The 27612-nt window shown below is 42.1% G+C and overlaps 1 protein-coding gene and 1 long non-coding RNA gene across 12 annotated transcripts in view; one reads left to right on the forward strand and one right to left on the reverse strand.

The window, feature by feature from the left end:
- Positions 1 to 14739: 14739 nt before the first annotated feature.
- Positions 14740 to 17687, reverse strand: LOC140508386 (uncharacterized). Its single transcript, XR_011968418.1, has 2 exons — positions 17547 to 17687; positions 14740 to 17295 (listed from the first exon to the last, which is right to left on the reverse strand). It is a non-coding gene; the product is annotated as an uncharacterized lncRNA (long non-coding RNA).
- A 180-nt stretch (positions 17688 to 17867) lies between these two features.
- LOC140508356 (uncharacterized) overlaps positions 17868 to 27612 on the forward strand; it is a 30720-nt gene continuing 20975 nt past the window's right edge. For 8 of the 11 annotated variants that reach the window (XR_011968388.1, XR_011968390.1, XR_011968391.1 and 5 more), the window contains exons 1-4: positions 17868 to 18083; positions 18480 to 19517; positions 25136 to 25262; positions 26193 to 26288. Coding sequence is in view for 4 of the 11 variants with exons in the window: in XM_072616205.1 (XP_072472306.1) it covers positions 19485 to 19517; positions 25136 to 25262; positions 26193 to 26288 (256 nt within the window). In the remaining 7 variants the exon portion in view is untranslated. The remainder of the gene's footprint in view (positions 18084 to 18479; positions 19518 to 25135; positions 25263 to 26192; positions 26289 to 27612) is intronic. The other 3 variants (XM_072616206.1, XM_072616207.1, XM_072616208.1) reach the window with 3 other exon arrangements.

Raw genomic sequence — 27612 nt, forward strand, 5'->3', positions numbered from 1 at the left:
AGAAATTTACAATTTACACTTTAAAGAAAGATTGAGTTTCATTTATGATCACTTGGAAAATCATGAAATTGTATCTATTAATAATTAGTAATGTAGTGAAGCTACATTTTTGAACCATTTGCTCTATGTATGAACTGTATATGAGTAAATGTATGTGCTGTATATGAGTAAAAGTTCAGAATGTAATTATTTTTTCATGAAAGATCAATAGACATTAAGACATGAAAAAATAAAAATAACATAACCCTATGCTGTAATTAGTGAAATTTTGCCGTTCAAGGAAATGTTTCTTTTTTAAAATTTTTAAAAATTTTATTTGACTCAAATATCAGAATACAAAGAGAGAAAAAAACATATAAACTTGAATACAAAGTTAAAAAGAAAAAAACCATGTCTTGTGCACAGCACAACATAAGAAAGGATTCAAATTATGTAACAATATATTTTCATTTCAAGAAAGCCTGTATGATGACTAACACTTGTGTTGAAAAATGTCCATCTTTTCTTTGCTTTCCTGTGAGTTCATTTATTCCCTGCTGTGCACTTTTTTACTTGGTTCTTTTTTCCCCTTCCCTCCCCACTGCCCCCACCCCCCACCTTTAGGCTACAATGAAGTTTAGATATGTTTCTCTTTGGCTATAGATAGATATATACACGTATATGTATATACATACATATATAGACATATTTTCCCAAACCTGTGCTACATCTGATCTTTGGTTTTTATGTTTGTGCATGTCTCTTGTTTCCTATCCTTCCTGCCTCCTCTACTTAACTTCTACCCACTGCCTTGCCCTCCTATTACTTGCCCACCCCCTTCCAAGGATCCCTCCCCTATCATCCCATTCCCATAAATCTAATCACCCTTCTATACCCCCCTTTTACCTATTCCCTCACCCTCCTATCTAAAGATCCCTCCCTTGTCTTCTCTCCCCTCCCTATGCCCTACCATTTTATTTCCTCTGAATTTAGAAGATTTTTATATTCTTCTAAATATATATGTATTGTTCCCTCTTAAACCCATTCCCGATGAAGGTAGGTTACTAGAACTACCAGCCCTCCTCCCTCAGCTAATTCCTCTCTACCAATTCTTCCTCTTGCACCTCATTTGTACAAAATAATTACTCTTTTTAGCTATTCCTAAATGGTTTTACTTTTTAAAATTAATATCATAGTCAGGTTTACCCCAATCTTTGTTATGAGCTACCTTATTATTAATAAGAGTCTTAGACATACATTTTACATATATAAAAGGTAAACAGTCTGACTTTATGAATCCCTTATAATCAGTCTTTGGTATATACCTTATATTTCTCTTAATTCTTATATATCGGATCTTCTATTAAGTTCAGGATTTTTGTTAACAACGTCTTGAAAGCCTGAGAGTTTATCAAATGTCCATTTTAAGAAATTCCAAATAATACTTAACTTTGTTGGGTATGATATTTTTGGCCAGAGCCCCAGTTCTTTCACTCTTGGATATATTGTGTCCCAAGACCTGAGGTCCTTTAATGTCTCTGCTGCTAGGTCTTGTGTAATTCTAATTGCGACTCCATTATATTTAAATTGTTTTAATCTTGATGCTTTTAATATTTTATCCTTGAGTTGGGGGTTTCAAAATTTGCCTATGATATTCCTATGAGTTTTCCTCATAGGATCTCTTTTAAGTGGTGATCAATGGCTTTTTTCTCTTTCTACTTCCTCCTTGTTCTAATGCTTCAGGACAGTTTAATTATTTCTTGTATTATTGTGTCAAGATTCTTTTTTTGATCATGACTTTCAGTTAGTCCACTCATTTTTATGTTTTCTCCTCTTGTTCTATTCTCCAAATCTGTTGTTTTTCTTATAAGATGTTTCACTTTCTCTTCTATTTGTTCATTATTCATATTTGGTTTAATTATTTCTTGACCTCTTAGAATTTCACTGGCTTCACTTTGCCCAAGTCTAATTTTGAAAGTGTTATTTTCTTCCTTAAGATTCTGGTTTTCCTTTTCTAACTGGTTGACTTTCCTTTCATAACTTTCTTGTTTTTCTTGGATTATTATCATCATTTTTAACTTTTTCCTCCATCTGTGTCATTTGATTTTTTACAGTCTTTTTAAACATCTTCTAAGAATTCTTTTTGGGCAGGTGACCATTTGACGTTACTCTTTGGTGGTTTCATTGCTTCAATATCCTCCTCTGAAGATGAACCCTAGGGCATCTCTATTCCCATAATAGTTTTCTATGGTTGGATTCTTTCTTCTTTGCCTGTACATTTTTTGTGCTAATAGCTTACTTTTTATAATCACCTCTAGCCCTGAAGTATGGGGAATGCTGCCACTTGCCCCAGATCTTCAGTTCTCTCCTCTACTTGGAACCAAAGCCAAACCTCCAGCCTCCTATATGTGCCTGCAACCAGAGGCTTTCTACCCTGCTTCTGCACTCACCAGGCATGTGCTGGATGCTTCTTGCCCAGCCCCTCTACACAGCACAGCTGGTTCTGGTGTTCCTTATCAGCGGAGGTTCCCTCAATCTTCCCCAGTTCAAATGCCCAACTCTCCCAATATCCAGGGGGTGAAAGTTCCTGTGGCTGGGGCCTAGGCAGCCTCTCAAACCAACTGACCCCAAAGCTTGCTGCTGGTTGTTTAAGTGGCTTGGGGCTTATTAGAAGGGAACCTAGCCTGGAGGTGTTTACTTTTCACAGGTACTAAACCTCTTCCTGAGATTTTTCTTCAGATCTTCAATTGTCGTAAGAAGACCTCTGTTGTGATCCTATTCTTATTTATCTGCACCCACACTTTGTTCACCCTAAGGTGCTATTTTAACTCTTGTGTGGGGGAAAATCTTGAGGCCTTGAAATTTTCTGACCTACTTGGCCATCTTCCCAGAATCCTCTCCCAAGAAAATGTGTCTTGGAACTTTAGTCTGCTATTATTCTAAGTTTTGATCTCACATCAAAGTGTTTGATATGAACATAAAAACATAAGTGTTTCACCTCTCCTAATGCCACTTGTTCATCATTCAAGGGAAATCCTGTCTCTGGGAAAGTTGAGGAAATGACCTTACCAAGGTGAAGGCAGGAGGCTCTTGACTTGATTTCTCCATCTTAGTAAGCAAGACATTTTCTTTTTTTTTTTTTTTTTGGTTTTTAAATCTTATTTTATTTTCAGTTCCAAATTCATTTCTTTCCTCCATCCCTCTCCCACATATTGAAAAGGCAAAAAATAACCATAATATCCATTGTAACTGTAAAGTCACAAAAATATATTTTCACTTTATCTATGTGCGTGGGCCAGACCCCAACTCAAATTGACTATTCAGAGGCATCTCAAGGTACAAACAGGAAGTCCTTTATTCAGTTCTTTCCAGAAGCAGGCATCACCTTCCCCTAGGCAGTCTAGAAGAGGGAGGCACAGTACAGAAGCAGAAGCATGGTTATATAGCCAAAAAACACAAACCCACCCCCTTTACCCTTTTAGTCAAGAGCCTGAGCAAGCAACTTATTTTCAGAAATTTGCCCCAGATACAAGGAATAAGGAAATGAAATTGAGCAAACAAGGGGAGAGGGATGGTGGGGTGGTTTCACAATTTCGAGTTCCCCCTTGTCACTTGATTTTCAAGAAATTGAAATTTAGGCCTAGGGTCAGATCTGCTTTAGACTTAGGTCTCTGAGAAGTCTTCACTGATTTATGACATTCATATGTTTCAAAAGGAAGCAAGAAAAATTAAGAGTAAAATCTGATTCAATTTTATTATGAGTCCATCTTTTCTCCATCTGGAGCTAGATCATCTTTTGCTTCCTAAGTTCCTTAGAATTATGGTCAATTATCACATTCCTGAAAATAGCTATGTTATTCACAGTTGATCCTTAAACAATACAGCTGTTACTATGTACAGTGTTTTGGTTCTGCTAACTTAACTCAGCATCAGTTCATATAAGTCTTTCCAGGTCTCTCTGAAGTCTTCCAGTTCATCATTTCTTATAGCACAATAGTATTCCATTACATTCATATACCACAATTTATTCACCCATTCCCCAATTGATAGGCATCCCCTTGATTTCCAGTTTTTGGCCAACATAGAGAGTGTTGCTATAAATATTTTTGTACATGTGGGACCCTTTGTCATTTTTATGATCTCTTGGGGATACAGTCCTAGAAGCGATATTGCTGGACCAAAGGGTATACACATTTTTGTAGCCCTTTGGGCATAGTTCCAAATTGCTCTCCAGAATGGCTGGATCAGCTCATAGCTCCACCAACAATGAATTAGTGTTCCAATTCTCCCACATCTTCTCCAACATTTATCATCATCCTGTTTTGTCATGTTAACCAATCTGATAGGTGTAATGTGGTATCTCAGAATTGTTTTGATTTGCATCTCTCTAATCAATAGTGATTTAGAGCATTTTTTCATATGAATATAGATATAAGCATGACATTTTCCACATAGATATATCTGAGCCTGGCTATGATACCCTGGGATTCATGGGAAGCCTTTCAGTATGATTGACTGTTGACTTTCACTCACACCTGAAATCAAACAGAACTGAAGGACAGTATTAATGCTGCTGTGTCCCTCCTGTTTTCCTCCCATAGCAAATTCTATTGATAAGGGCAAGTAAACAATGATGCCTCATTTCTTCATTGTAATAAATATAGGAGATAAACCCCACCAGTGGCTTTTACCTGAATAATATATACTAGAATAGTACTATTTATTGTAGGGAAGAATCACTTTGCATTATCATTTGAGTTATACATAACACAACCCATGAGGCCTTACTAGTATAAGGCAGTAATTATCAAAACTATCTTACTGGCCAAGAAAAAGAAAGGTGGATCAATGGAACCAGGTAGATGTAAAATTTACAGCCACAAAATAAATAAAGGAAACTTGTACTGAGAAGTGTAAAGACTTAAAGTGTTGGAATAAGAAATCATTATCTGGCAGAAATTGTTGGGAAAACTGGAAGGAAGTGTGACAAAAATTATGCATAGATGAACATTTTAGGTCAAAATGGATAAATGACCTATATCTAAAGAGAGATATTACTAGAAACTTTGCAGATCATGGAACATGTTAATTATTAGACTTGTGGACAGAAGAACAATTTATGAATAAAAGGGAGATAAGAGGGTGAAATGTGAAATGGATAATGTTCATTGGATTAAATTAAAAAGATTTTGTATAAATATAAGAAATGTAATGAAGATGTGAAGGAAAGCAGAAAAAATTGGGGACAGTGGAAAGACCTGCAGGAAATTTATATAGTTTTTCAGAGAAAGTTCTCATATCTCAAATATACTAAATAGATAAATATCTTTGTAAAATCTATTTGAATATAAGTCATTCCCCAATTGAGAAATGGTCAAAGGATATGGACAGGCAGTTTTCCAATGGAGAAATTGAAACAATTTAGTCACATGAAAAACTGCTCTAAATCATTATTCAGTAGAGAAATGTAAATTAAAACAATCTTGAGATATCATTTTATACCTATCAGGTTGGCTAAAATGATTTGAAAGGGGATGTGGAAAAATTGGGACACTAATTCATTATTGGTGGAATTGTGAAGTGATTCAACCATTTTGGAGATCAATGTGGAATTATACCCAAAGAGCTATTCAATTGCCTATACCCTTTGACCCAGCAATACCACTAGTAGGTGTATTTCCACAGATGATTAGGGAAAAAAGGAAAGAACTGATATGTTTGAAAATATTTATAGCAGCTCTATTTATGGTGGCAAAGAAACGGATACCCTTCAAGTGGGGAATGAATTAACAAGTTGTGGGAGATGACTGATGAAGCACTGCTGTACTTTAAGAAATGATGAGCTTGATGATCTTATAAAAACATGAACAGACTTACACAAAATAATGAAGAGGGGAAAGTAGCAGAACCATGAAAACACTGGGTAGAATGACAGCAAAATGATATATTTTAAAATTTCTCTTCAACACTTTTATTTTGTGGGGCTTCTCTTAAAATTAATTAATTAATTTTTAGTTTTCAACATTCACTTCCATAAGATTTTGAGTTTAAAATTTTCTCTTTTTCCCTCCCCACCCACTTCCCCAAGACAGTGTGCAATCTGATCTAGGCTCTACATATATTCATATTAAATATATTTTCACATCAGTTATGTTGTAAAGAAGAATTAGAACCAATGGGAAGAACCACGAGAAAGAAGAAACAAATCAGCAACAAAAAAAGATAGCAAACAGTATCCTCCCAATCTGCATTCGGACTCCAAAGTTCTTTTTCTGGATGTGATCTATGTTTTCCATCATGAGTTTTTTGGAGTTGTCTTAGATCATAGCAGTGCTGGGAAGAGCTAAGTCTATCAAAGTTAATCATTGCATAATGTGGTTGTTAATGTGTACAATGTTTTCCTGGTTCTGCTCACTTCAATCAGCATCAGTTCATGTAAGTCTTTACAGGTTTTCTGAAGTCCCCCCTGCTCATCATTTCTTATAGCACAACAATATTCCACTACATTCATATGCCACAATTTCGTCAGCCATTCCCCAATTGCTGGGCATCCCCTCAATTTCCAATTAAAATGTGGAAAGAGATAAGCAAGGAAAGGACATAATTCTGAAGGATCCACAAATAGCCAACCCATATCGATATGAAAATGCTAGGCTCCAAATGCCTTAACATTTCCATTTATGAAGAAAACAATAATTGAAATATAAGAAGACCAGTACAATAAAAGTTAAAATACTTTAATATTCCTATCAATTCTGTAAAAGTTTCACATAAAGATAAGAAAAACAAAGTAGACCTGAGTAAGGTGCCTGTGAGACTAAAGCAAAAAGACTTATGGTATCTTCTGAATGGGAATTGCTCAAGAATATACGATTTCTCAACAATATATATCTTCTACAAACATATTTTTGGGACAGAAAATAGGGGAATATTGCCCTTGCTTATATGTACTTGTAAAAGGGGGTTTGTTTTCTTTACTTACTTAATTGGAGGTGGGTGAAAAAAAATATTTTTACAAAATACGAGCAAAAAAATAATTTTACAGCTCTGACTAGGAGAATTCTTGATCTAAGATCTAGGTTAAAAAATAGAAAATCTGAACTACATAAAACTTAAAATCTTTAATAAAATAAATGAAAATCAAATTAGAAGAGAAAATGTATCATGCAGAATGTATCAAATATTGCATAGTGAATGATCTCAAAAAGTCATTTATATTCATGATAATAGGAGAAAAATGATATCCATGTGTACCAAGGAACCAATGTCAATAGATGAGTGCTGAAAGGACAGGAAGTTTTCCAAAGTCCTGACAACCATAAATGGCACATGAAGACATGCTTCAAAGCATTGATAAAAAGAGTCATATAAAAATAATTTTATCGTTTCTTGTCATGCCTCCAGAATTGGAGAAAATGACACATAGCAAACCATCAATACTTGATGTTTTAAAAATTTTGATATTGACAAATGTGAAATAAAATAAACATTTCATATGCACCACAAAATAGCAAAAGAGGATGAATGAAACAAATGTGGTAAGTTTGAATTTCTTTTGGAGTAATAACGAATTCAAAGTAGTATTTTTCCTTCTGTCCTTCCTTCTGTTCTATTTCATGTATTACATCAATATCCTTCCTTAATATTTTGGAGTGTGGAGGATCAAGGGCAGGACAATCCTATCGTCTCTACTCAACATTAAAAAAAAAAAACCAACCAACAAAATATTTGTAATGAAAGCACATAGTTAAGGAACACAAATTGCCACACTCTCCATTTCTCAAAATGTGCCTTTTATTCTACATCTTCTATCCATCACCCCTTGGTAAGGAGGCAGGTTGCACAGATCTTGATACAACTTTACTATACTGGTTAGCCAGTACAATAATAAGAGGCGGGACATCTTACCAAGTTGTTGGCCTTCACTATGTTGTATTGTTAGCAAATACTTTCTGTAGTCTGCATTAGCCAGTCCATCTGTTCCAAATTTCACTGAAATTGCCTGAGTTTTATTGTATGTTATTGTTGCATAACATTCACACACCAGAATTTGTTCAACTTTTGTCCTACTTATTGTAGGATGTCACATCTTACTTTCTAGGTCTTGGATATACCAAAAGGAGATTTTTATCAGTATGTTTGTATACTCGGGTTCCTTTCTTCTCTTGAAAAAGGTATATGCCCTCTAGTGGCATCACTGAGTCAATGGTTTTATGATTTGGGAGGAACTTCACAGCTTCAACAGGAAATTGATTTATCTGTTTCCCCATAATTCTTCCTACACTTCTAATTTATTTTCTTTTCATTTTTGTCACATGCATGGAGGTAAAGTGGAGCCTGAGAGTTGATTTAGTTTCTATTTAACTAATTATTGATTGGGACCATTTTTGCTTAGGCTTTTTAAAAAAGAAGTAACATTTATTTTCTTTTCCTTTGATCTCCCTTGTATGACAGGAAAAGAAAGAAAAATAAATAAAAGCTCTTATAACAAGTATACAATTGAGGAAAACAATTCCAATTACAATATTTGTAATGCTCATTTTCTTACCACCTTTACCAATCTGAAGATTTTTCTAATTATTAGTGATTTGGATTAGTGATTATAAATGTAGTTTTTCTTTTCTTTTTTAAGCATTTTTTAAAATTTATTTTTAGTTTTCAACATTAACTTCCACAAGATTTTGAGTTCCAAATTTCCTCATCTCTCCTTTCCCCTCACCCCCAACAAGCATTCTGAAAGCACCTTCCCCCAATCTGCCCTCCCTTCTATCAACTGCCCCATACTCTTCCCTTCTATTTTTCTGTAGGGCAAGATAGATTTCTATACCCCTTTCCCTGTATATCTTATTTCCCATTTGCATGTAAAAACAATTTTGAACATTTGTTTTTAAAACCTTGAGTTCCACATTCTCTCCCTTCCTCCCTCCTGTAATGTTCATGTAAAGCTAATGGTGGACAGGGAAGGAGAGAAGAATTAAAGATCTTTCCCTGCCCATTAATAGGGCTCAATACCTTTTGTTAACTTCTACTGAGGCACTGGGTCAGAGGGTCGTGCTCCCTGGCTCTGAAGAGTGTATAAATACTCTGAGGTGAGGTTTTACTTTGGAGCTTAGTCATTGGAAATATTTTGTTTGGCCAGATGAGACTTGGAGTTGGAGGGGGGTCCACCCAACCCACCCCCGGGCTTTGAAACCCCAGATGTTGATGCTTCTCTCTCTGGTTACTATGCATGTATTACTTATGTTGGAAGCCCTGTCTGTTTTCTTTATTTTTCTGTATTTTCTCTGAAGTTCAGGGTGCTGACTTTTTACCTTGCACTAAGTGAATGATATATATACTTGATTAAAGTAATTGGTGAGCCCTCAAAAATTGCTTTCCTTTGAGAAAAGCAGATCTAAGAATCTGAAGGCCCTCTGTTTCTGCCGGGGTTCTTTCTGATATACCTCCCCACTCACCCTCATTGAGAAGACAAGCAATTCCATATAGGTTATACATGTGTAGTCATGCAAAATACTTCCATAACAGTCATGTTGTGAAAGACTAACTATATTTCTCTCTATCCTATTCTACCCATTTATTCTATTCTTTTCATTGATTCTGTCCTTTCTCAAAAGTGTTTGCTTCTGATTACCCCTGATGAGGGTCAAGAAAGGTGCAGGAACCACTAGAGAACCCTGTCAACCTAGTCTGGAAAGAATTCACTGGACTCAAGCAACCTTAAGTCAAGTAGGCAAAAAAGTTTATCATTATTATTATGCTTTTCAGTGGGCAAGAGTTCTTAGGGAACCTGCAATTTAAAAGTTATAGATAAAGTTTATATAGATTATTCTATAGTAAGAGGTGTGCCAAATATGCTAATTAGGTGTTTTGGGGTATGATTAGGGAGTGGTCAGTTCTTAAAGAAACATGCACTTCTGGTATCTACTATGCAGGTATTTTGCCCAAAATTCATCAGGAAATAGCCCTGGTAGGGCTACATGGAGGTGTGGTTTTAGGCCTGAAACTCACTAAGTCAACCAGCGGTCAAGGTTGACCAGGAAAAATAGGCTTCTCTCATCAATGTCTTGTTAGACAAGATTAATGTACGGGAGTACATACACATCTAGGTAGAAGATACATATGATTGGTCAGTGAGTAGTAAATGTTGCTGTGACCCAGTGCACAGCTAGTTTAGTCAGTTTGCAGCTGGCTCTAAAATATAAATTCTATAGGTGCAGCTGGCTACTATGGCAAGAAGGGAGATAATGGTTCCTGCTGGGGCAGGCTATCTCGAGCTGGAAGGAGACTGCCTGAGGTCGTGTTTTGAGGTTAGAGAGAAATGTGATTTTTAAGAAAAATATGATTTTAGAATTGAGGTTCAAGCACATGCACCTAAGCACCCCATCACCCCCTCCTCCCATTTACCCTCCTTTCTATCATCCTCCCCCTCTCTTATCTCCTTCCCCTCTACTTTCTTGTGGGGTGAGACAGATTTTCATACTCAAGTGAGTATGTATGTCTTTCCCTCCCTAAGCCAAATTGAATGAGGATAAAGTTCACTCATTCCCTCTCACCTCCCTCCTCTTCTCCTCCAGTGTAAAAGATTTTTCTGACCTTTTTTATGTGAGATAATTTACCCCATTCTACCTCCATTTCTCCTTCTTCCATTACATTCCTCTCTATCACCCCTTAATTTTATTTTTTAGATGTCATCCCTTCATATTCAACTCATCATTCCAACAATCCTAATAGTGAGAAAGGTTTCATGAATTATAAATATCTTTCCATGTTCAACTTTAATAAGTCCCTTATGATTTATTTTCCCCATTCTGATATTCTTCTCCCTCCCTAGGTCAGCTTACAGAGACCAAAGCCTTTTCCTAGGAGAGAGCCTAAAACCAGAGAGAATGACCCCTGGCATCCAGAGACCGTCATCCCAAGTGAGTGCAGTCCATCCACAGACCTGACCAGCATCAGCAAACCCTGGAATCCAAGAGAGCCAAGGAAACCTTATCCTGTTAGAAGTAGGTTGTCCTTTGCAGTGTTGTCAAGAAAGAAGAAATTGTCCTCCTGGTTCTGCTCATGTTCTCCTACCTCAGGCCACACAAGCCTCCCCAGTTCTCTGAATCCCCCTCATTCCCTATTTCTTAGGTCAAGTCAACAAGCATTTAGAAAGTGGCTCCTCTGTGCCAAGCACCATGCTAACCTCCTGGAGATGCAAAGGAAGTTTGAGGAAATGACAGTACCTGCCCTCCTTGAGCACACAGTCAGATGCCTGCTTTCTCTTTCCTTCAGTTCTAACTGCTGAGACCAATTTCCTCTCAGCTGTTCTCCACCTTTCTTGCTCCATCCCTTCCTGTTCTACCCATTCATCAAGCTCTTCCCACCACAGACTCATGTGACTCAGGCTTACATGTGATTTAAGCAGGTCACATGGGCCTATTAATGAATGGGAAAGATCTTCCCATTTAAATTACCATTACAGGATTTCTTTTGAGCAAGGTCAGTTAGGATGAGGACTGAGAAAAGATGATCAGATTGGGTGGTTAAAGCATCAATGCTAACTTTGGAAAGAGTACTTTCAGAAAGGAAAGATGAAAGCCAAGGTGTAAAGGGTTAAGCAGTGAGGGGGTGACAGCAAGGTGGGCTTGGAATCAGGAAGACTCATCTTCATGAGTATAGCTCTGGCCTCAGACACTTACTGGCTGTGTGATCCTGAATCACTTAAGTTACTTAACTCTTTTTGCCTCAGTTCATCATCTCTAAAATGACCATAACCAGGAAATGGAAGAAAACTTCTGTATCTTTGCTGAGAAACCCTCCAATGGTCACTACTGAATAACAACTAAGGAGTGAATGAGAGAGGAAAGTAGAAAGTTCAGCCAGATGTTTTAAGGGGTTTGGCTGAGAAAAGGAGGTGACAGGGTAGAGAGGGTTTAGGGAAGGTTCCTTAATGATGGGGGAGATGGGTATGTTTGAAGTCACTAGGAACGGGACCAGCTGGTAGAGAAAGGTTAACAATGTGAGGGACTTGGGTGTGGGGAGTGAGTGTGCTAACTATTGGGAAGGATAGGATGGGGGGGAATCAAATAGCCATGCATGTAACTGGCCTTTGTAAAAACAAGCCTCCCACTTTCTGAGAGAATGGAGGAAAGAAGGCACTGCACAAGCCCATGAAGAAGTTCTGAGGAGAGAATTCAGGCAGCTATTCACTCTACACTTATTAAGTGCCTACTCTGTGCCACGCAGTGTGCTTAGTAGGCATCATGTGAAAAAGAGGCTAACTGTAGTGTCTGCCTTCAAGGAGTTCACAGTCTCATGGGAGAAGAGCTCAATTATGTACAAACAATCTATAGACAGGTTAATGGGACATAATTAAGAGTATGAAGGTACTGGAATGAAGAGCACCTGGGTAAAATAGAAGGTAGGATTTTGGTTGAGAATTGAACAACCCCAGGAGGCCTAATGAGGAGGCAGAGAATTCCAGCCATTCTGGAGAGGCAGAGAAAAATGTCCAGAGTCTAGACATGGAGTGTTTTCTTCCTGGCATATAAAGGAGATCAGTGTCATTAGTTCAGAGACGACAGCAGGAAATAAGGTGGAAGCAGACTGCAGAAGTAAGTGATGTCTAGGTCATTATGGGCTTTTAAAGCAAAATTTAAAAAGATACTCAGATGAAAGTGTTGAAGAGAGAGATAGGAGAGCTGGTTCAAAATGTGAATGAATTCACTAAAACCTTCTCTGTAGCCATTGCGAGCTTTATTGACACAAAAGCAGCAGGCCTGAGATTTAGCAAGGAGCTAAACAAAGGCATGATACAGGAAAAGGACAGACTTGTATAGGATGATTTTAGGGTTTCCTTATGGGGGTTGGAGATCGAGGGTAAGTCTTGCAAGATAAAGCCACTGGATAAGACACAAGATAAGGGAGATAAGGAAATCCCATTCTCCAGGATGAGGGGTGGGGACAAGGAATTTCATGGTCTCTCCAGGATGAGGGGTGGGGACAAGGAATTTTATGGTCTAGGATAAGGGAAAGTTTTGTGGTAGGGGGAGATTTTAGGGCACCTTCAGGTTAGAAAATAAACCAAGGGCTTCACAAAGTCAATCCTTAATATTACGTTTAACTCTTAGGGGCTCTGTTTCTACCCACATCAAAAGTGTTTGGATAGTCAGTAGTCAACAAGCATTTGTCAAGGACCTTCTCTATGCCATGAACCATGTTAAGGCCTAGGGGTTAAAATAGGAAAGAAGACTGTCCTGTTCCCATGGAGTTTACACTTTCTAGGGGAAGACAATACATCAGAGGAAGAGATTTGGGCTAAAGACACCAGGCCTTGGGATGTGGTGGCAGTCAGTGAGAAGGTCAAAGTAGGGCAGCCAGGTACAAAATATAGAGATGTGTGAGCTGCTCCTCATTATGTGGAGGGTTGGAGGATATGAGCTCACCCCATTGTGGGGAAGAGAGAATGTGTGAGGACAGAGAAGGAAAGAGATGGGGGAGAGCTTCTGATAAGAACAAGTTAGGGCTTCAATAAATGAATGATCAGTGAATAAAAGCATGGGCTTCCCAAACTGATTGCTCATACTATGAATAAATACAATTCAATCAGGAATCATGACTAAGAACACCAAGTGAAAAGGGAAATGTAAATTCTTGAGAATCTAAAAAATCAGTAAAAGTCTAATAATTTCTTTGAGTTCAGTAATAGAAACAAAGGAAGCTGAAAGTAAAATACAGATTATAAATAGAAGATACCTAAGATGTTTTAAACAGAATCAAAATGACAAAAAAGTGAAAAGAAATTATTACCTACATGAAAGAGAATTGGTCTAAAATAATAGAAAAATTGAAAAAGTGACTCATCCTCCTGGAAATGGAATAAAATGAAATGGAAGAGCATTGAATGCCAAGTGCATTGAAAGAACACGTGTTCTGTGTAGCAGATTGGATAAACAGATGAGCCCTCACAAGTATCAAAGGCTTTACCGATGTCACCACTATATGATATGGTATCTATGATATCTATCAGTCTGCCTTTTGACTCATAATCTCCAATGTTCTCAAGTTCTAGCAACACATTGAAATAATTTATTTTTCATAAATCATGTCAATGTCTCTCTTACAGATTAGCCTGATCTCTAACCCAGCTCATAAAATAATACATTTTTGTTGAAAGAAGGAAACCTCCTTTCCCCACAGACATATACAAAAATGAATGAATACATTTCTTGAATAATCGAAAACAATCATAAAACAATGGCAGCAGATGCTTTTGACCATGACTCGTCATAGCCAGTGTCATCTCAATCCCTCAGTATATGAATAGAGAACTCTTCCTCTCTTGGCTGGAAACAGTCTCATTTCATTCAGTGGAAGCCAGCTTGCGAGTAATCTCTATTTAAAATCCTTTTCATACTTTCATTCAGCAAAAATGTATGATTTTGTGAATGGGGACTGGAGATTGAGCTAATGAGTAAGAGAGATGCTGACACTATTTATGAAAAACAAATTATTCCAACATGCTGCTAGAACTCAAAAACATTGGCAATCAGGAGTCAAGAGACAGCCTGACTGATATCATACGAGAGAGTGGCGACATAGCAGGTTCGAGATATATATATATTGAACCTGCTACATGTAGAAAATGTTTAGCCAATGTACTTTATAATCTATATTTTACTTTCATTTCCAATACTGAACTTTTGAACAATTAAAGATTTTATTATACTTTTTCTGATTTTTTAGATTCCCAAGAATTTACAAAACTTTCCTTTTCACTTGGTGTTGAGTTATAATTCTTTATTGCATTATGTTTATTCTTAGTATGAATAATCACTTTAGGAAGGCCATGCTTTTATTCACTGATAAATTCATCTATCGATTCCCTAACTTGTTCTTACCAAAAACACTTCCATATCTCTTTCCTGCTTCATCTTCTTACATTCTCACTTCCCCACCATGAGACGAACTCATGTACTCCCAACCTTCCACATAATGAGGCACAGCTCATACATCTTCACATTTGCACCTGGCTGCCCTACTTTGGAAGTTCTCAATGACTTTGTTACCCTGTCTCAGTGTCTGGAGTTTTTAGTCCCAAATCTCTTCCTCTGGGGTGTTGTCTTCTCCTAGAAAGTGTAAACTCCATGGGGACAGGACAGTCTTTCTTCTTTTCCATTTCAATCCCCAGGCCTTAACATGGTTCGTGGCATAGAGAAGGTCCTCGACAAACGTTTGTTGACTACTGACTTATCCAAACACTCTCATCTGAATATTTTGCTTTAAAAGTCCATCATGACCTAAACATCACTTACTTCTGTAAGTTCTTCCATCTTATTTTTTGCCATTCTCTCTGATCCAATGACACTGGCTCCTTTATATACCAGGAAGAAGACACTCCATCTCTAAGCTCTGGACATTTTCTCTGGCTCTCCAAAAAATGGCTGGAATTCTCTGCCTCCTCACTTAGTACTCCTTGGTTCCTTCAAGTCTAAACCCAAATCCCACCTTCTGTTTTTCCCAGCTCCCCTTCATTCTACTGCTTTCATTCTATTAATTATATCCAACTGACTTGCCCATATCTTTTGAGTACTTATTTGTATCCTTGTTGTCATCCCCTTAGACTGTGAGCTCCTTGAGAGAAGACACTGCTGTTAGCCTCTTTCTGCCTTCTTTGAGCCAGCTCTGCACATGGAGGTGCCAGGTAGTCTGAACAAGGGACCATCCCCATACTCCCCTTCTGCTGGCTGCCCTTTCCATTGGGCCTCATCTTCCCCCTCTGACTTCTTGGTGACTGTCATCTAGACTTGCCAAGAGCAGGCCTCCCTCCAAGACCTGGCTCTGGGAGTTGCCTTTGCTACTTGTCCAGGCTCCCTGACACACCCCAAAGGTCATGGGGTGCCATCTCCACTTTTACCATTGGGTCACAGTGACCTGACCTACATATCTCACCTGTAGTAAGTATCAGGTGGAGGCAGAGCTTTGGGTCTGGGGTCATGGAGGTTTTGTCTCAATCTGGGAGCCCAAGCCCCTTTTGCCTCCTGGGTCTCTGAAGGAGGGTGGGGGAGGGGCATGAGGTCAAAGGGAAGGAGTAAGAGAAGATGGCAAGTCCTGTTCCTGCTCAGACCAAACTCCCTTCTAAGCCTAAGCCTCCCTGCTGCCCTCCTCCTGTGGTGAAGTCTCTGCCCTGAGGGCAGGGCCAGGGGCTTTGTGACTCTTCTGAGAACTCACCCTCTGTCATTTCTGGCAGGTCAGCATCTACCCTAGGAAGAGAAGGCAAAGACAATGTCTCTTCCACTCTGATATTCTTCTCCCTCCCCAGGTCACCTTGCAGAGACCAAAGCCTATTTCTAGGAGGGAGCCTAGAACCAGAGGGGATGGCCCTTAGCACCCAGAGACCCTCATCTCAGGTGAGTGCAGTCCATCCACAGACCTGACCAGCATCAACAGTCCTGGAATCCAAGAAAGCCAAGGAAGTTTTATCCTGTTAGAAGTAGGTTGCCCTTGGCAGTGCTGTCAGCAGGGCAGAAATTGGCCTACTGGTTCTGCTCATGTCCTCCTCCTCTGGCCACACAAGCCTCCCCAGTTCTCTGAATGCCTCCCATTGCCCATTTCTTAGGTCAAGTCAACAAGCATTTAGAAAGTGGCTCCTCTGTGCCAAGCACTATGCCAACCTCCTGGGGATGCAAAGGAAGGTTGAAGCCATGCCCTCCATGAGCTCACAATCCAATGGGGAGAGAACTTGCCACCAGCTGGGTCCAAACAAGCTCTGTACAGTGTCAGGGGTGAGGGGGATGGGGGGGCACCCTGAGAGGGAAGGCTCAGGCAATATCAGGGACCAGACAAAGCTTGTTTTCAGAGGAAGAGACTTTAGCTGAGATGTGAAGGGAGCCAGGGGGCCCATGTGGGGGAGAGGCCATCCACAGGATCAGGGGATGGAGGGTCTTGGTCAAGTATCAGCCAAGAGGTCAGTGTCTGTGGGTCAGAGAGGAGGGGGAGGGGAGGAAGTTGGGAGAAGACTGGAAAGGTCACGTGGTGTCTGCTGCCTGCAGGGAGCCACATCAAGAGCTGTCTCTGATTCTGTCCTGAGAACTGTGGGGTCCTTGTTAGGGACCAGAACAAGGGGGCTCGGGTGTGTCTGGAGCCCCGATTTTTGAGGGAGTGGTCTCCCCCTCCTGGGGGCCCCCCTGCTCCCCCAAAGAGCCGGTGTAGTATTCTCCAAGGGGCCCATGAGGAAAGAACTGAGCCCCGGCCTTCCACCGGTCAGCTGCTGGCCTCTGCCTCAGTTTCCTTCTCTGTAAGAATGGGATGATGACACAGCAGCACCTCCGAGGCCTTTGGAGAAATGGGGCAAGAGGCACTTATTAGGCTCCCACGGTGTGCCAGGCACCGGCCTGGGGGTCAAACCCAGAGGGAGGGGCCCCGCCCTCCAGGGGCTTACAGTCTAAATACGGACCGTACAGAACCGGAAGCAGAATAGGGGGTTTGGGGGGAGAACGCCCGGACCGGGACTAGAGAATGACGTCACCCCTCCCCCACCACGCCTCTGTCTTGGTCCCCCCTCCTGTGCCCTCCTTTCTCCCTACCCCACGCCCCGCAAGAACCCCAGGGCACGCTGGGAATCTCGGGGTCCGCAGGCGCAGATTCTCCAGAGGTTCCCAGTAGTCTGTTTCGCTGCTGGTTCGGCTCTTTGTGTGGGGCCGGCGTTGGGTGACTGCGCAGGCGCGGCCCCGGCTCCCAGCGCCTTGGGGAGGTGCGGACGGAGGGAGTGCGCAGGCGCGGCCCCGGCTCCCAGCGCCTTGGGGAGGTGCGGAGGGAGGGAGTGCGCAGGCGCAGCCCCGGCTCCCAGCGCCGCGGGGAGGTGCGGACGGAGGGAGTGCGCAGGCGCGGCCCGGTTCCCAGCGCCGCGGGGAGGTGCGGACGGAGGGAGTGCGCAGGCGCGGCCCGGTTCCCAGCCCCGCAGGGCAGCCCCTCCTCCTCCTCCCTCCCGGGGTAGCCTGAAGACCCCCGCAGACCCGGCTCGGGTTAGTGAGCGTGGGAGCGGCCGGACTGGCCTGGGCCCGGCCTATAGTGTGGGAGTGCGTGTGCAAGAGAGGGCGGGGCCGCGGGGGAGGTGCCTGAGTGTAAGTGCGGGTGAGCTGCGCTTGTACCTGGGTGGGATTGCACGTGCGTGGGGGCGGGGGCTCCAGTGGGGGAGGGGCCGGGCATCCTTGTGCGACCGGGGTGGAGGGGAGGACGGCCGGAGGGCAGGGGGGCGAGGGGGTGGGAGGAGGACTGGGGAAGTTGGGGGGAGGACGGAGGGTGGGGGGAGGACTGGGGCCACTGGGGGAGCCTCCCTTGGCCCCGTGCGCTTGGGGGGAGGGGCGAGGACCCCGTGGGGCTCCTTCTTTGGAGCAGCTGCTTCTTGGGGGGACCCCAGGGGGAGGGGGAGGGCTGGCCTTTGGGGTGATCCCACTCCTTGGGGAGCCACTTCCAGCCCCTCCCCCAATACCCTCCACCCTGGCTTTCCTTTTTGTAAGAGGATTGGAAGCAGCCCCCCTCTCCCCCCGTGACATCCTGGGGTCTCACAGAGCCCCGAAGTCCTGCTGGAGCCTGAAGACCTTGTGCCAGGGACCTCAGGTTTGTCCAGTGTGGCCCCTGAGGATGGAGAGGCCAGTGGGGGAGGGGTCCCCAGAGCCTCCCTGGTTCCGAGAGCCCCACTCTGCCCTGCCTCTAATCCCCCCTTTCCTCCAGTGGCACCCAGGATCAAACCCTCCCAACTCTTCTTGCCTTAGTCCCCCAAACCCAGCCCATCATCCTGTGAAATGCCATTGCCACGAAATGAACCCTCTTCTGTCCTATACTCGATCCAGGCTTCCAAATTGCACCCCAAGACTTGAATCCCACCCAGGCTACCCCCCCCACAAGTCTGGTCACCTGAGAGTTCCCTCTCCCCATTCTTTCACCATCTCCCTCCCTCCCTCCTCATTCCCTCTTCCTCCTCTTCCCTTTTTCACCTATCTTTCCAGGTGTTCTCTTTCCCTCCCCCACCTTAGAAGGTATGTTCCCTGAGGACAGAGGGGGCAGCAGGGTGTGCTTAGAACCAGGAGCACCCATTCAGAGCACCCTAGGAGCCTTAGCTTCCTTTTCTTGGAGTGGGGATTACTCTTCCTTTTCTTGGGGCCAAGATCTTTGCCTTCTGGAAGCCAGCTCTGCATGTGCAGGTCCCAGGTAGATCTTAGCCTGAAACCCTGCCCTTCCAGGGCTGCCTGATATCCTTTGACAGGGGATGCAGTGGTATGATGTGCTGGCCTGTCCTAGTCTGACCCTACCTGTGGCCTCCTTTTCTGTTGGAATCTATTCCCTGAAGGCAAGGCCAGGGGCTTGGTCATTCCTCTGAGACCTCAATCTGTAAATCTTTCTAGGCCAGCCTCCTTCCTGGGAAGAGAAAGGAAAGACATTTTCTCTGAGATCCTTGTCCTTCCTCAGCCCAGCCTGCAGAGGATCAAGGCTTGGCCCAAGCAGGGCATCTGGAGGCAGAGGAAATGGCCCCTGGGACCCAGAGCCCTCAACCCCAGGTGAGTATAGCCCATCCCCAGACCTGACCAGCATCAACCAATGGTGCTAATTCCATTAACATGGAAGATTGTCTTTGAGGCTGGCCATCTCTTTACCTGTGGATCATTTCTTTACAAGAGTTGATGATGTAAAATTGAATATAGTAGTAACCACATTGCCTTGCTGTCTTCTCTGCTTTGAAGTCTATCAGTGGCACTAACCATGCCCAGTCTCCCCAGTTACTGCTCTCTGGGTGTTTTTTAGGTTTGCTTTCATTACAACTGACTGACAAGGGTGATCACTTGGCTTTTTAGTCTCTAGCAGTAGGCATCATGGCTTTTCTCTCTTTTTTCTTGCCTAGCCCACCTCCACACAAGTCCTTTCCTCTCATCTGTTTCTTGTGACCAAGCTCTCCCCTGTAGTGACTGAAGGTCAAGGAAAACCCCTTCACTGACTGGACAGGCCTGGATCAGAGGCCTGAAGGCTTCCCCAGCTCTTGCCTTGACTCTTGCCTTCAGGGCAGAAATTGTCCTCCTGGTCATGGGCACCAACTCTGCCTCAGCTCACACACGTCTCCCCAGGAAGCTCTGAATCCCTCCCATTTATCATTTCTTAGATTAAGTCAATAAGCATTAGAAAGTGGCTCCTCTGTGCCAGACCCTGTTGTGGGCCTTGAGAATTGGCCAGTGCTACAAATCAAGGCTGGATTTTCTGGACACAAGAAAGTGATAAGACTGATGAACACAAACCTTATCCATGTGTTTACAGCCTTTACTAGCACACCGCTGCCTGACTCCCTCCTGCTTTAGGGGAACTGACCTTATGTTGGTGTGCTCTAGGGATCCCAACAGAGACCCCCTTCTTCCCTTGTGTAAGGACATCAGGAAAGCTGCCAATCCCTTGTGGTCTGGACAAGAGGAAATGGGAGGCAGTGCATGGAAAAAGTGGAGAGAAGGGGACGGATAGCCCACTAGTGGACACAAAAGGGGGAAAGGAAAAATGGCAGGAATGGGGTGAGAGAATGACTCTAGGCCCCAAGCCCAGGGTCAGTTTTGGAGAATAATTAAGAATGAAAAATGAGGAAAAGGTCGGGTAAAATGACCCAATCAGTCATCTAGCATATCTGATGTACTCCTCTGGTGTATCAGTAAGCACCCCAACATACCCAGGAAGATTAGATGATGGCTCAAGGGGTGGTGAGGGTTTAGCAAAGGTTTTCTCAAGAATGGGGGATGGGTACATTTGAAGTCAGTAGGAAGGGGACCAGCTGATAGAGAAAGGGCAAAAATTTGAGACCAGAGGAGGGGAGGTAGGGATGATTGAGGGTATAGACTGTTGGAGAAGATAGGAAGGGGTGGGGGCATCAAATACCTTTGTAGGTGGTAAGCCTTGGTGAAGACCAGGCTCCCACTTTCTTGCAAAATGGAAGAAAGAAGCCAATGTAAGGTCATATGGAGAGATTCTGAAAAGGAGAGAATGCAAGCTATTATTCAATAAACACTAAGTGCCTACTGTGCGCTGGGCACTGTGCTTCATGGTGGGCATCCAAAAAGGGGCAACCAGCAGTGTCTGCCCTCAAGGAGCTCACAGTCTAAAGGGGGAGACAGCACCAATATGTAGAGATAAGCTATAGACAGTTTAATGGGCTATGATTAATAGAAGGAAGGCCCTAGAGTGAAGGGGAGCTGGGAGAGGCTTCCTGTAGAAGGTGAGAGTTTAGTTGAGAGTTGAAGGCCCTCAGGAGGCCAAAATGAGGCTGAGAATTCCAGCCATTCTGGAGACCCAGAGAAAAGGCCCAGAACCTAGAGATGGAGTATCTTCTTGATGTAACATGGAGGACAGTGTCATTGGATCCAAGAAGTAAAGTGTCAGAAGATTGAAAAAGTGTGATATCTAATTCACAGAGGGCTTTTACATAAAATTAGAAGCAACATTCTCAGATGAGAATGTTTGGGTAGTTAGTAGTTGGTAGGCATTTATTAAGCTCATACTGTGTGCCCAGCACTGTATTATGGTCTGGGGATTCAAATACTGAAAAAGAAAGATGGTTCCTTCCCTGAAGGAGCTTATACTTTATTGGGGAAAGTCAACACACAAAATGAAATTGACAAGGGGAGGAAGGCAGAAGACATCAGGTACTGGGTCATGGTCATGGAAGTTAGAAGACCCAAGTAGTTAGCCTTTTGAGAAATGGGGAGATCTGTGAGCTGAACCTCCTTAAATGGAGGTTTGCACTTCTCCACCCCTCTAATCAGAGACACAGAGGATAGTGATGAGATTTAGTACCAAGGTTGGTGACTTCTCACAAGATGATCCCAGTGAGTGATGAAGACTGATGGAGAAGTCCCATGGTAGTGGAGCTAGGTGAGAAATATCTATCCTTAAATGAAACTTGGAGTTCATGTCCTCACCCCATAGTAGTGAAGGATGGATGTGGGGAAATGGAAAAGGAAAGAAGCTTGCTTCTGTTGGGAGCAAGTTAAAGATTCAATTAGAGATTAATTGTGTTTTTTGTCCTTCATTCTTGAAGAGGACCATGGCATCAAGATGATAACATGACTTGCAGTTGACTTTGATTTGAGTGAGGGAGGGCTGTGCGGGGTCACCAACCTCCCTTTCTTCTCCTGAGCCATCTGGATCCAGTGGCCTGATATTCATCAGGATGACTGGAAATGGCCCAGGAGGCAATATGAGATGCTGGCCCTTTCTGGCTTAGGTCTTATCACAATCTTACTTTGAGTAAGATATACTCAATCAATGAATAGGCTTCTTTCAGTTACTCAAGGGATAGCCCCTTTAATCAAAAAACAAAAAAATCAAACTGAGAGGGGAAGACACTCAGGGTTCCTGAATCAAAGAGAAACAATTACTATTTAGTTATTACATCCACTCTGTGCTAGGTGGGTGGGGACTTGCTGTCCAGTGTATGAGCTCCAGACTGAGTTGGGGCTAAGGCTTGATTCTTGAGCCATGGTCAAAAGCTGCCTATTTTCGTTTGAGTTTACTGGACATATGTGGACATATACGGACAACGTAGGAATTTGTCTTGTTTGTTACAAAGGTTCGGGATGTTTTTTTCCTGCTAATGGAATGAGTAACGGGAATGGGAGAAAATGAATACTTGTAAATTGAAAAACAAGTAACATTTTTTAAGAAATAAAGTCATTTGATGTTCCGAGTTAACCAGTTACTAGTCACTCAAAATGTAAGTTACGCTAAACTATTTCCCTAAGCATTTGATTTTCCTTTACTCACACTCAGGTTTTTCCATAAAAACAAAGAGTACTTTTAAGTAACCGAACCAGAAAGGGAGCTTATCAAACACCAAATCTAACTCTTTAATTGCACATGTAATTGGAAAAAATAAAATACTACAATTTTTTTTTAAAAATCCAACTCTTATTTTACAAATGAACAACTGAGGCTCTGGTAAAATGTCTTGGCCAAGATCACTAGATCTGCAGATTATAGAAGGCTGTAGGTGCAAAAGAACTCGAATACCACTAATATCAAAACTGCTATGCATTCAGATGGCTTAATGAATGAGTATTTTCACTCATCATTTGAGTCTAGTGCAGAAAACAAGTCAGATATATTGAAATGTTACATATGGTCTATTCCTAATGCCTTTATTAGGGGCCGTAAAGGAAAAGGAAATCAGGCAGTCAAAGGATGATCTTTCTATGGTGATTGCTCACAGGATGAGTAAATACAATACAATGCAGGATTGTGACCTCAGGAGAGAGCCCAGGGAAAAGTAATGTTTCGTAAATTCTTGGCAATCTCACGCAGTGTGAAAAGACTAATAAATCATTGTTCAAAAGCTCAGTAATAGAAATGAAAGAACCTAAAAATGAAATCTAGATTACAAATAAAACAAATCAGTGTTTTAAATAAGAAATCAAAATGGTGAAAAAGTACAGGATTTTTATCCATATGAAAGAGAATTGCTCCAAAACAACAGAACTTCTGAAAAAGAGAATCATATCATGTTGGGGGTGTAAGCTCAGTTTTCACGTGGACAGTCTCGGGCAGGTAAAGGTGAGGACTTCTAAACCTCAGAGTTCTCATGAGGCCCCCCAGGGAACAGCTGGGAATTGAGGCGTGAAACACGGGCTATCTCGTGCATTTCCGCCTCTTCTCAGTGGGAAACTTGCTGGGGAGAGCATCCCACCCTTGAGATTGGCCCGTGGTCTGAGCACACCTGTTGTTGACTAGCTAAGGGCTGAGAGCATGCACGGTATTCATGTGCAAACTATGCGGCAGGAGAGCTTAAGTAGGGTCAGGAAAGCCTGAAGGCGCTCTTCGCGCTGAGGAGCCCTTAGAGGGCAGAGGGTCCCTCCCCTCTCCCGCTCCCATCCTCTTGCTGTACGATCCTTGCCCCTTGGGAGGAGGAGGATTCCTCTCTCCTGAGGAAGAATTCACCCTGCACATGCAACCAAGACCCTGAATAAAGCCTAACCCTTGTTCGACTCTGGAAAGTCTCTTCTCTCAGTACGTTTATCCGGCTGATCCCCGAAGACCTGGACGACGGGTAAGAAAGGCTCGGGTAGCCCTTCGGCCTCTAGGCCGAACAGTATCATTCTAGAAATGGAAGAGCATCAGATACTAAATAAACTGACCAAACATGGGTAGCAGGTGGGAAAACTAGCTAACCCCTCCTATGTTTCAGAGTATTTTTAGATATGACCTTCCTCTTGTGTGTTGTTTAAAAGTTTGCCTCAACTCATTCTCTTGACTTGTGATCCCCAATGTTCTGGAGTTCTAGGGTTATGTTTAGATCATTTATTATTCATAAGTATACTGTCAGTGTCTTATGAATTAGCTTAATCTCTAACCTCAGTTAATAAGATATTACATTTTTAATAAATGAACAAACTCTCCTTATCATAGTTACTCTTCCTATATATCTAAATAATAAAAATGAATATGTTCCCTTAATAAGTGAAATCATAAAGGAAAGACAAGATGTTTTGGGTATGACACATCACACCCAGTGTCATTCTAAGCTGTCAGTATAACTAGATATTTCTTCTGCACTTGGCTGGAAACAGTCCCAGTATCACGCAGTTCAGTCTAGATTGTGAGTAATATCTCTCAAGAATCTTCTTCATGCTTTTGTTTCCATAAGATTTTATTTCAGCTTTTTAAGAAATTAAGTAGATAATTTCCTTTGCTGTCCAGTGATAACTAGTAATGTTTTTTCCCCCCAGAATACATAATACTTGCTAGGTGTCACAAACTCTTCATAGAATTTTCTTAATATATCACTTATGGCACTTCCGATGAAGAGGAATTTTTTATCACCTTCTTTCTGTCCCGCACAGACTTTCATACCTCGCTTATGGAGCACGTAGGTTCTTCCTGATTCCATAGAGAGAAGCATTTCATAGTATGACAATTTTCAGCTTTTATTAATCCAACATGATTCCCACTTCAAATAGAAAATGCTTTTCTAAACATTTCACTGGACTCTGATTGACCATGATTTAAAGTGTTGGCTCTGATACTCATAAAGGTGATATGAGTTTTGGGCAAATCCCTTCTGTGCTTCAGTTTCCTCCTGTAAGTTGATGAGGATTGGACTAGTTGAATTCTGTAGTCTCAGCTCCAAACTGTGTGACTTTTGATGGTTTAGGAGTTGGTGACTTTCAAGGATGTGGCTGTGCACTTCACTAATGAGGAGTGGTGTCTCTTGGAACATTCTCAGAAAGAGCTGTACAAGGACGTCATGGTGGAGAATGTCCAGAATCTGCTGTCCCTGGGTAAGGAGCATTTCCTCTGGAAACTGAATCTGCCATCAAAGGAATGTCTTCATTCCTCCCTAGTGTGCAGAGTTTCAGCATTTATCACTTTTCAAAAGGCGAAACTGCTGATCATTCCAAAACCATTCCTGGTTTCTTGTTTTCCTATGAAAGATCTTTAAATCACATTATTGGAAGCTGGGACTTTCCTATGTTGCTCCTGAAATTGTTTCTTCCCTATTTTGCGGAGCTTGAGGTCAAAACTCAAACCAGTTTTATAGAATCTCAGATGTGGAGCTAATTTCAGAGGTTATCTTCAAATTGGATATGAATTTTGTCTCTGAAGATAGCTTATGCAGGTTTTCCCTGACAATGGGCAGTGAAGGGAACCCTCTGCCATTCAAGGCCACCCCTTCCTTTTTGGGATGGATCAAGACTTTAGAAATCTTCTTTTTAACAGGCATCAGTCTATAGCTCCTTGCGCCTAATCCTGCCTGGTTATTATCATTTGATCCTCACAACAGCCCTGTGAGGTTGGTACTATTATTATCCCATTTTATAGTTGATAGAACTGAGGCCAACAGAGGTTGCATAACCTTCCAGGGCACACAGCTACCATGTGCCTGAGGCTGCTTTTGACTCTCCTTTTTGACTCCAGGTTCAGACCTCTTACCACTGCAGTAAGAGCTGCTTCTAATTTCTAGATAATGAAAGCTATGGTATGTGCCCATTCTTTTGTGAAAGAGGAGAACAAAGGTGGAATTTTCTAATTCCCAACTGGCTGCATGATCTCTGTCCCCCTTCCAAGATCCCGATGATCAATGCCATTGAAACCATTCTTGAGGTGTGCTTAACCATCTTGTGATCCTTGCTTGCATGTGTCCTTTCCCTAAATGGATGAAATTGTGTATTTTTCTATTTCCTTATCTCTTATTTATTCTATATTCTCAGGACTTCCAGTTCTTAAAGAAGATCTGATCTCCTCTTTTAATCAAGGGGAAACACCTGGGATGCTAGAGCCAAAAGGCCCAAGGAACTCCTGGCCAGGTGAGTGCGATGAAAGTGGGTGTATGAAGGCAGTTATCACAATAGGTATCGTGTTGTAATGAAAGGGGAGTGCTAGACTTGGGAGTATGCCAACTTGATTTGGAATTTGTTTTTAGACACATTTCTGCAGTGGGATCTTGGGCAAGTACCTGAACCTCTGAGCCCCAATTTTGTCTTCTGTAACAAAGGAGAAGGAGCTGGACTCCTTGGCATTTCCATTCCCTTCTAGTGATAAGTCTGTGATCCTCTAAGAAGTCATTGTTTAGAGCTTTGGGGCATAGAACTCTCCTGAAAGCATCAGGATATCCAATCCAATATGAACTCTTTCCTAGGCTTTATTCAACTGAGTAAGTAGTAGGCACCTACTATGTTCCAGACCCTATGTTGAGTACCAGGGATACAAATAAAAGCAGGGGATAAGCCCTGCTCTCAGGGATTTCCCAGTTTAGTGGTAAGACAAAATGCAGACAACTATATGTTGATCCACTACATCCAGGATAAACTGGAGCTAATCAAGAGAGGGAAGGTGCTAAGGCTAAGGAAGACTGCAGAAGACTTCTTGTAGAATGAGGGATTTTAGGTGGAACTTCAGACAAGCCAGAATGAACATGAGGGGCAGACAGGAAATGTGAAGTCAGAAGATGGAGTGTCCTGGTCAAGGAACAAAGAAGCATCCTGAACCCTTGATTATTGCCCATATGGAGGAGGGAGTAAGGTGAAAGAAGACTGGGGAGGTAGGAGAGGGACAGATGATGGAGGGCTTTAACAGCTAAGCAGAGGATTCTATATTTGATCCTGGGGATAGGGAGCCAAAGGAGTTTATGGAGTAGGCAGTGACATGATCAGAAGTGCCTTTTAGGAAGAAGAATTTTATACGTGAGTGGTGAATTGAGTGAGTGGGAGAGAGAATTGATGCAGTGAAGCCAAGCAAAAGATTGTTGCAGTAGTAGTCAGATGTGAGGTGATTGGTGACTAAACCAAGAAATGTCAATGTTGGGAGACAATGTTGGGATGTACAAGAGAGATGTTACAAAGGCAGAAGCACCATGACTTTCCGTCATGTTCAATGTAGGTGAATGTGAGTGTGAGAGATGATAATGAATGGGTGACACCTAGGTTATGAGGCTGGATGATTGGAGGGTGGTGCTCTGTATTGTAATAAGAAAGTAAGAAGACAGGAGGGTTTGGGGAAAGTTCGTGATGAGTTTAGTTTTGGACCTTGTAGGAGGAGTACCAGGAGAAAGTATTGTTGTCAAAACCTAGAGAGGAAAAGGGAAAGCTGCAGAGAGGTCAAGAAGGATGAAAATTGAGGGAAAAACTCATT

The sequence above is a fragment of the Notamacropus eugenii genome, chromosome 5, assembly GCF_028372415.1.
Source record: "Notamacropus eugenii isolate mMacEug1 chromosome 5, mMacEug1.pri_v2, whole genome shotgun sequence".
Lineage (NCBI taxonomy): Eukaryota > Metazoa > Chordata > Mammalia > Diprotodontia > Macropodidae > Notamacropus > Notamacropus eugenii.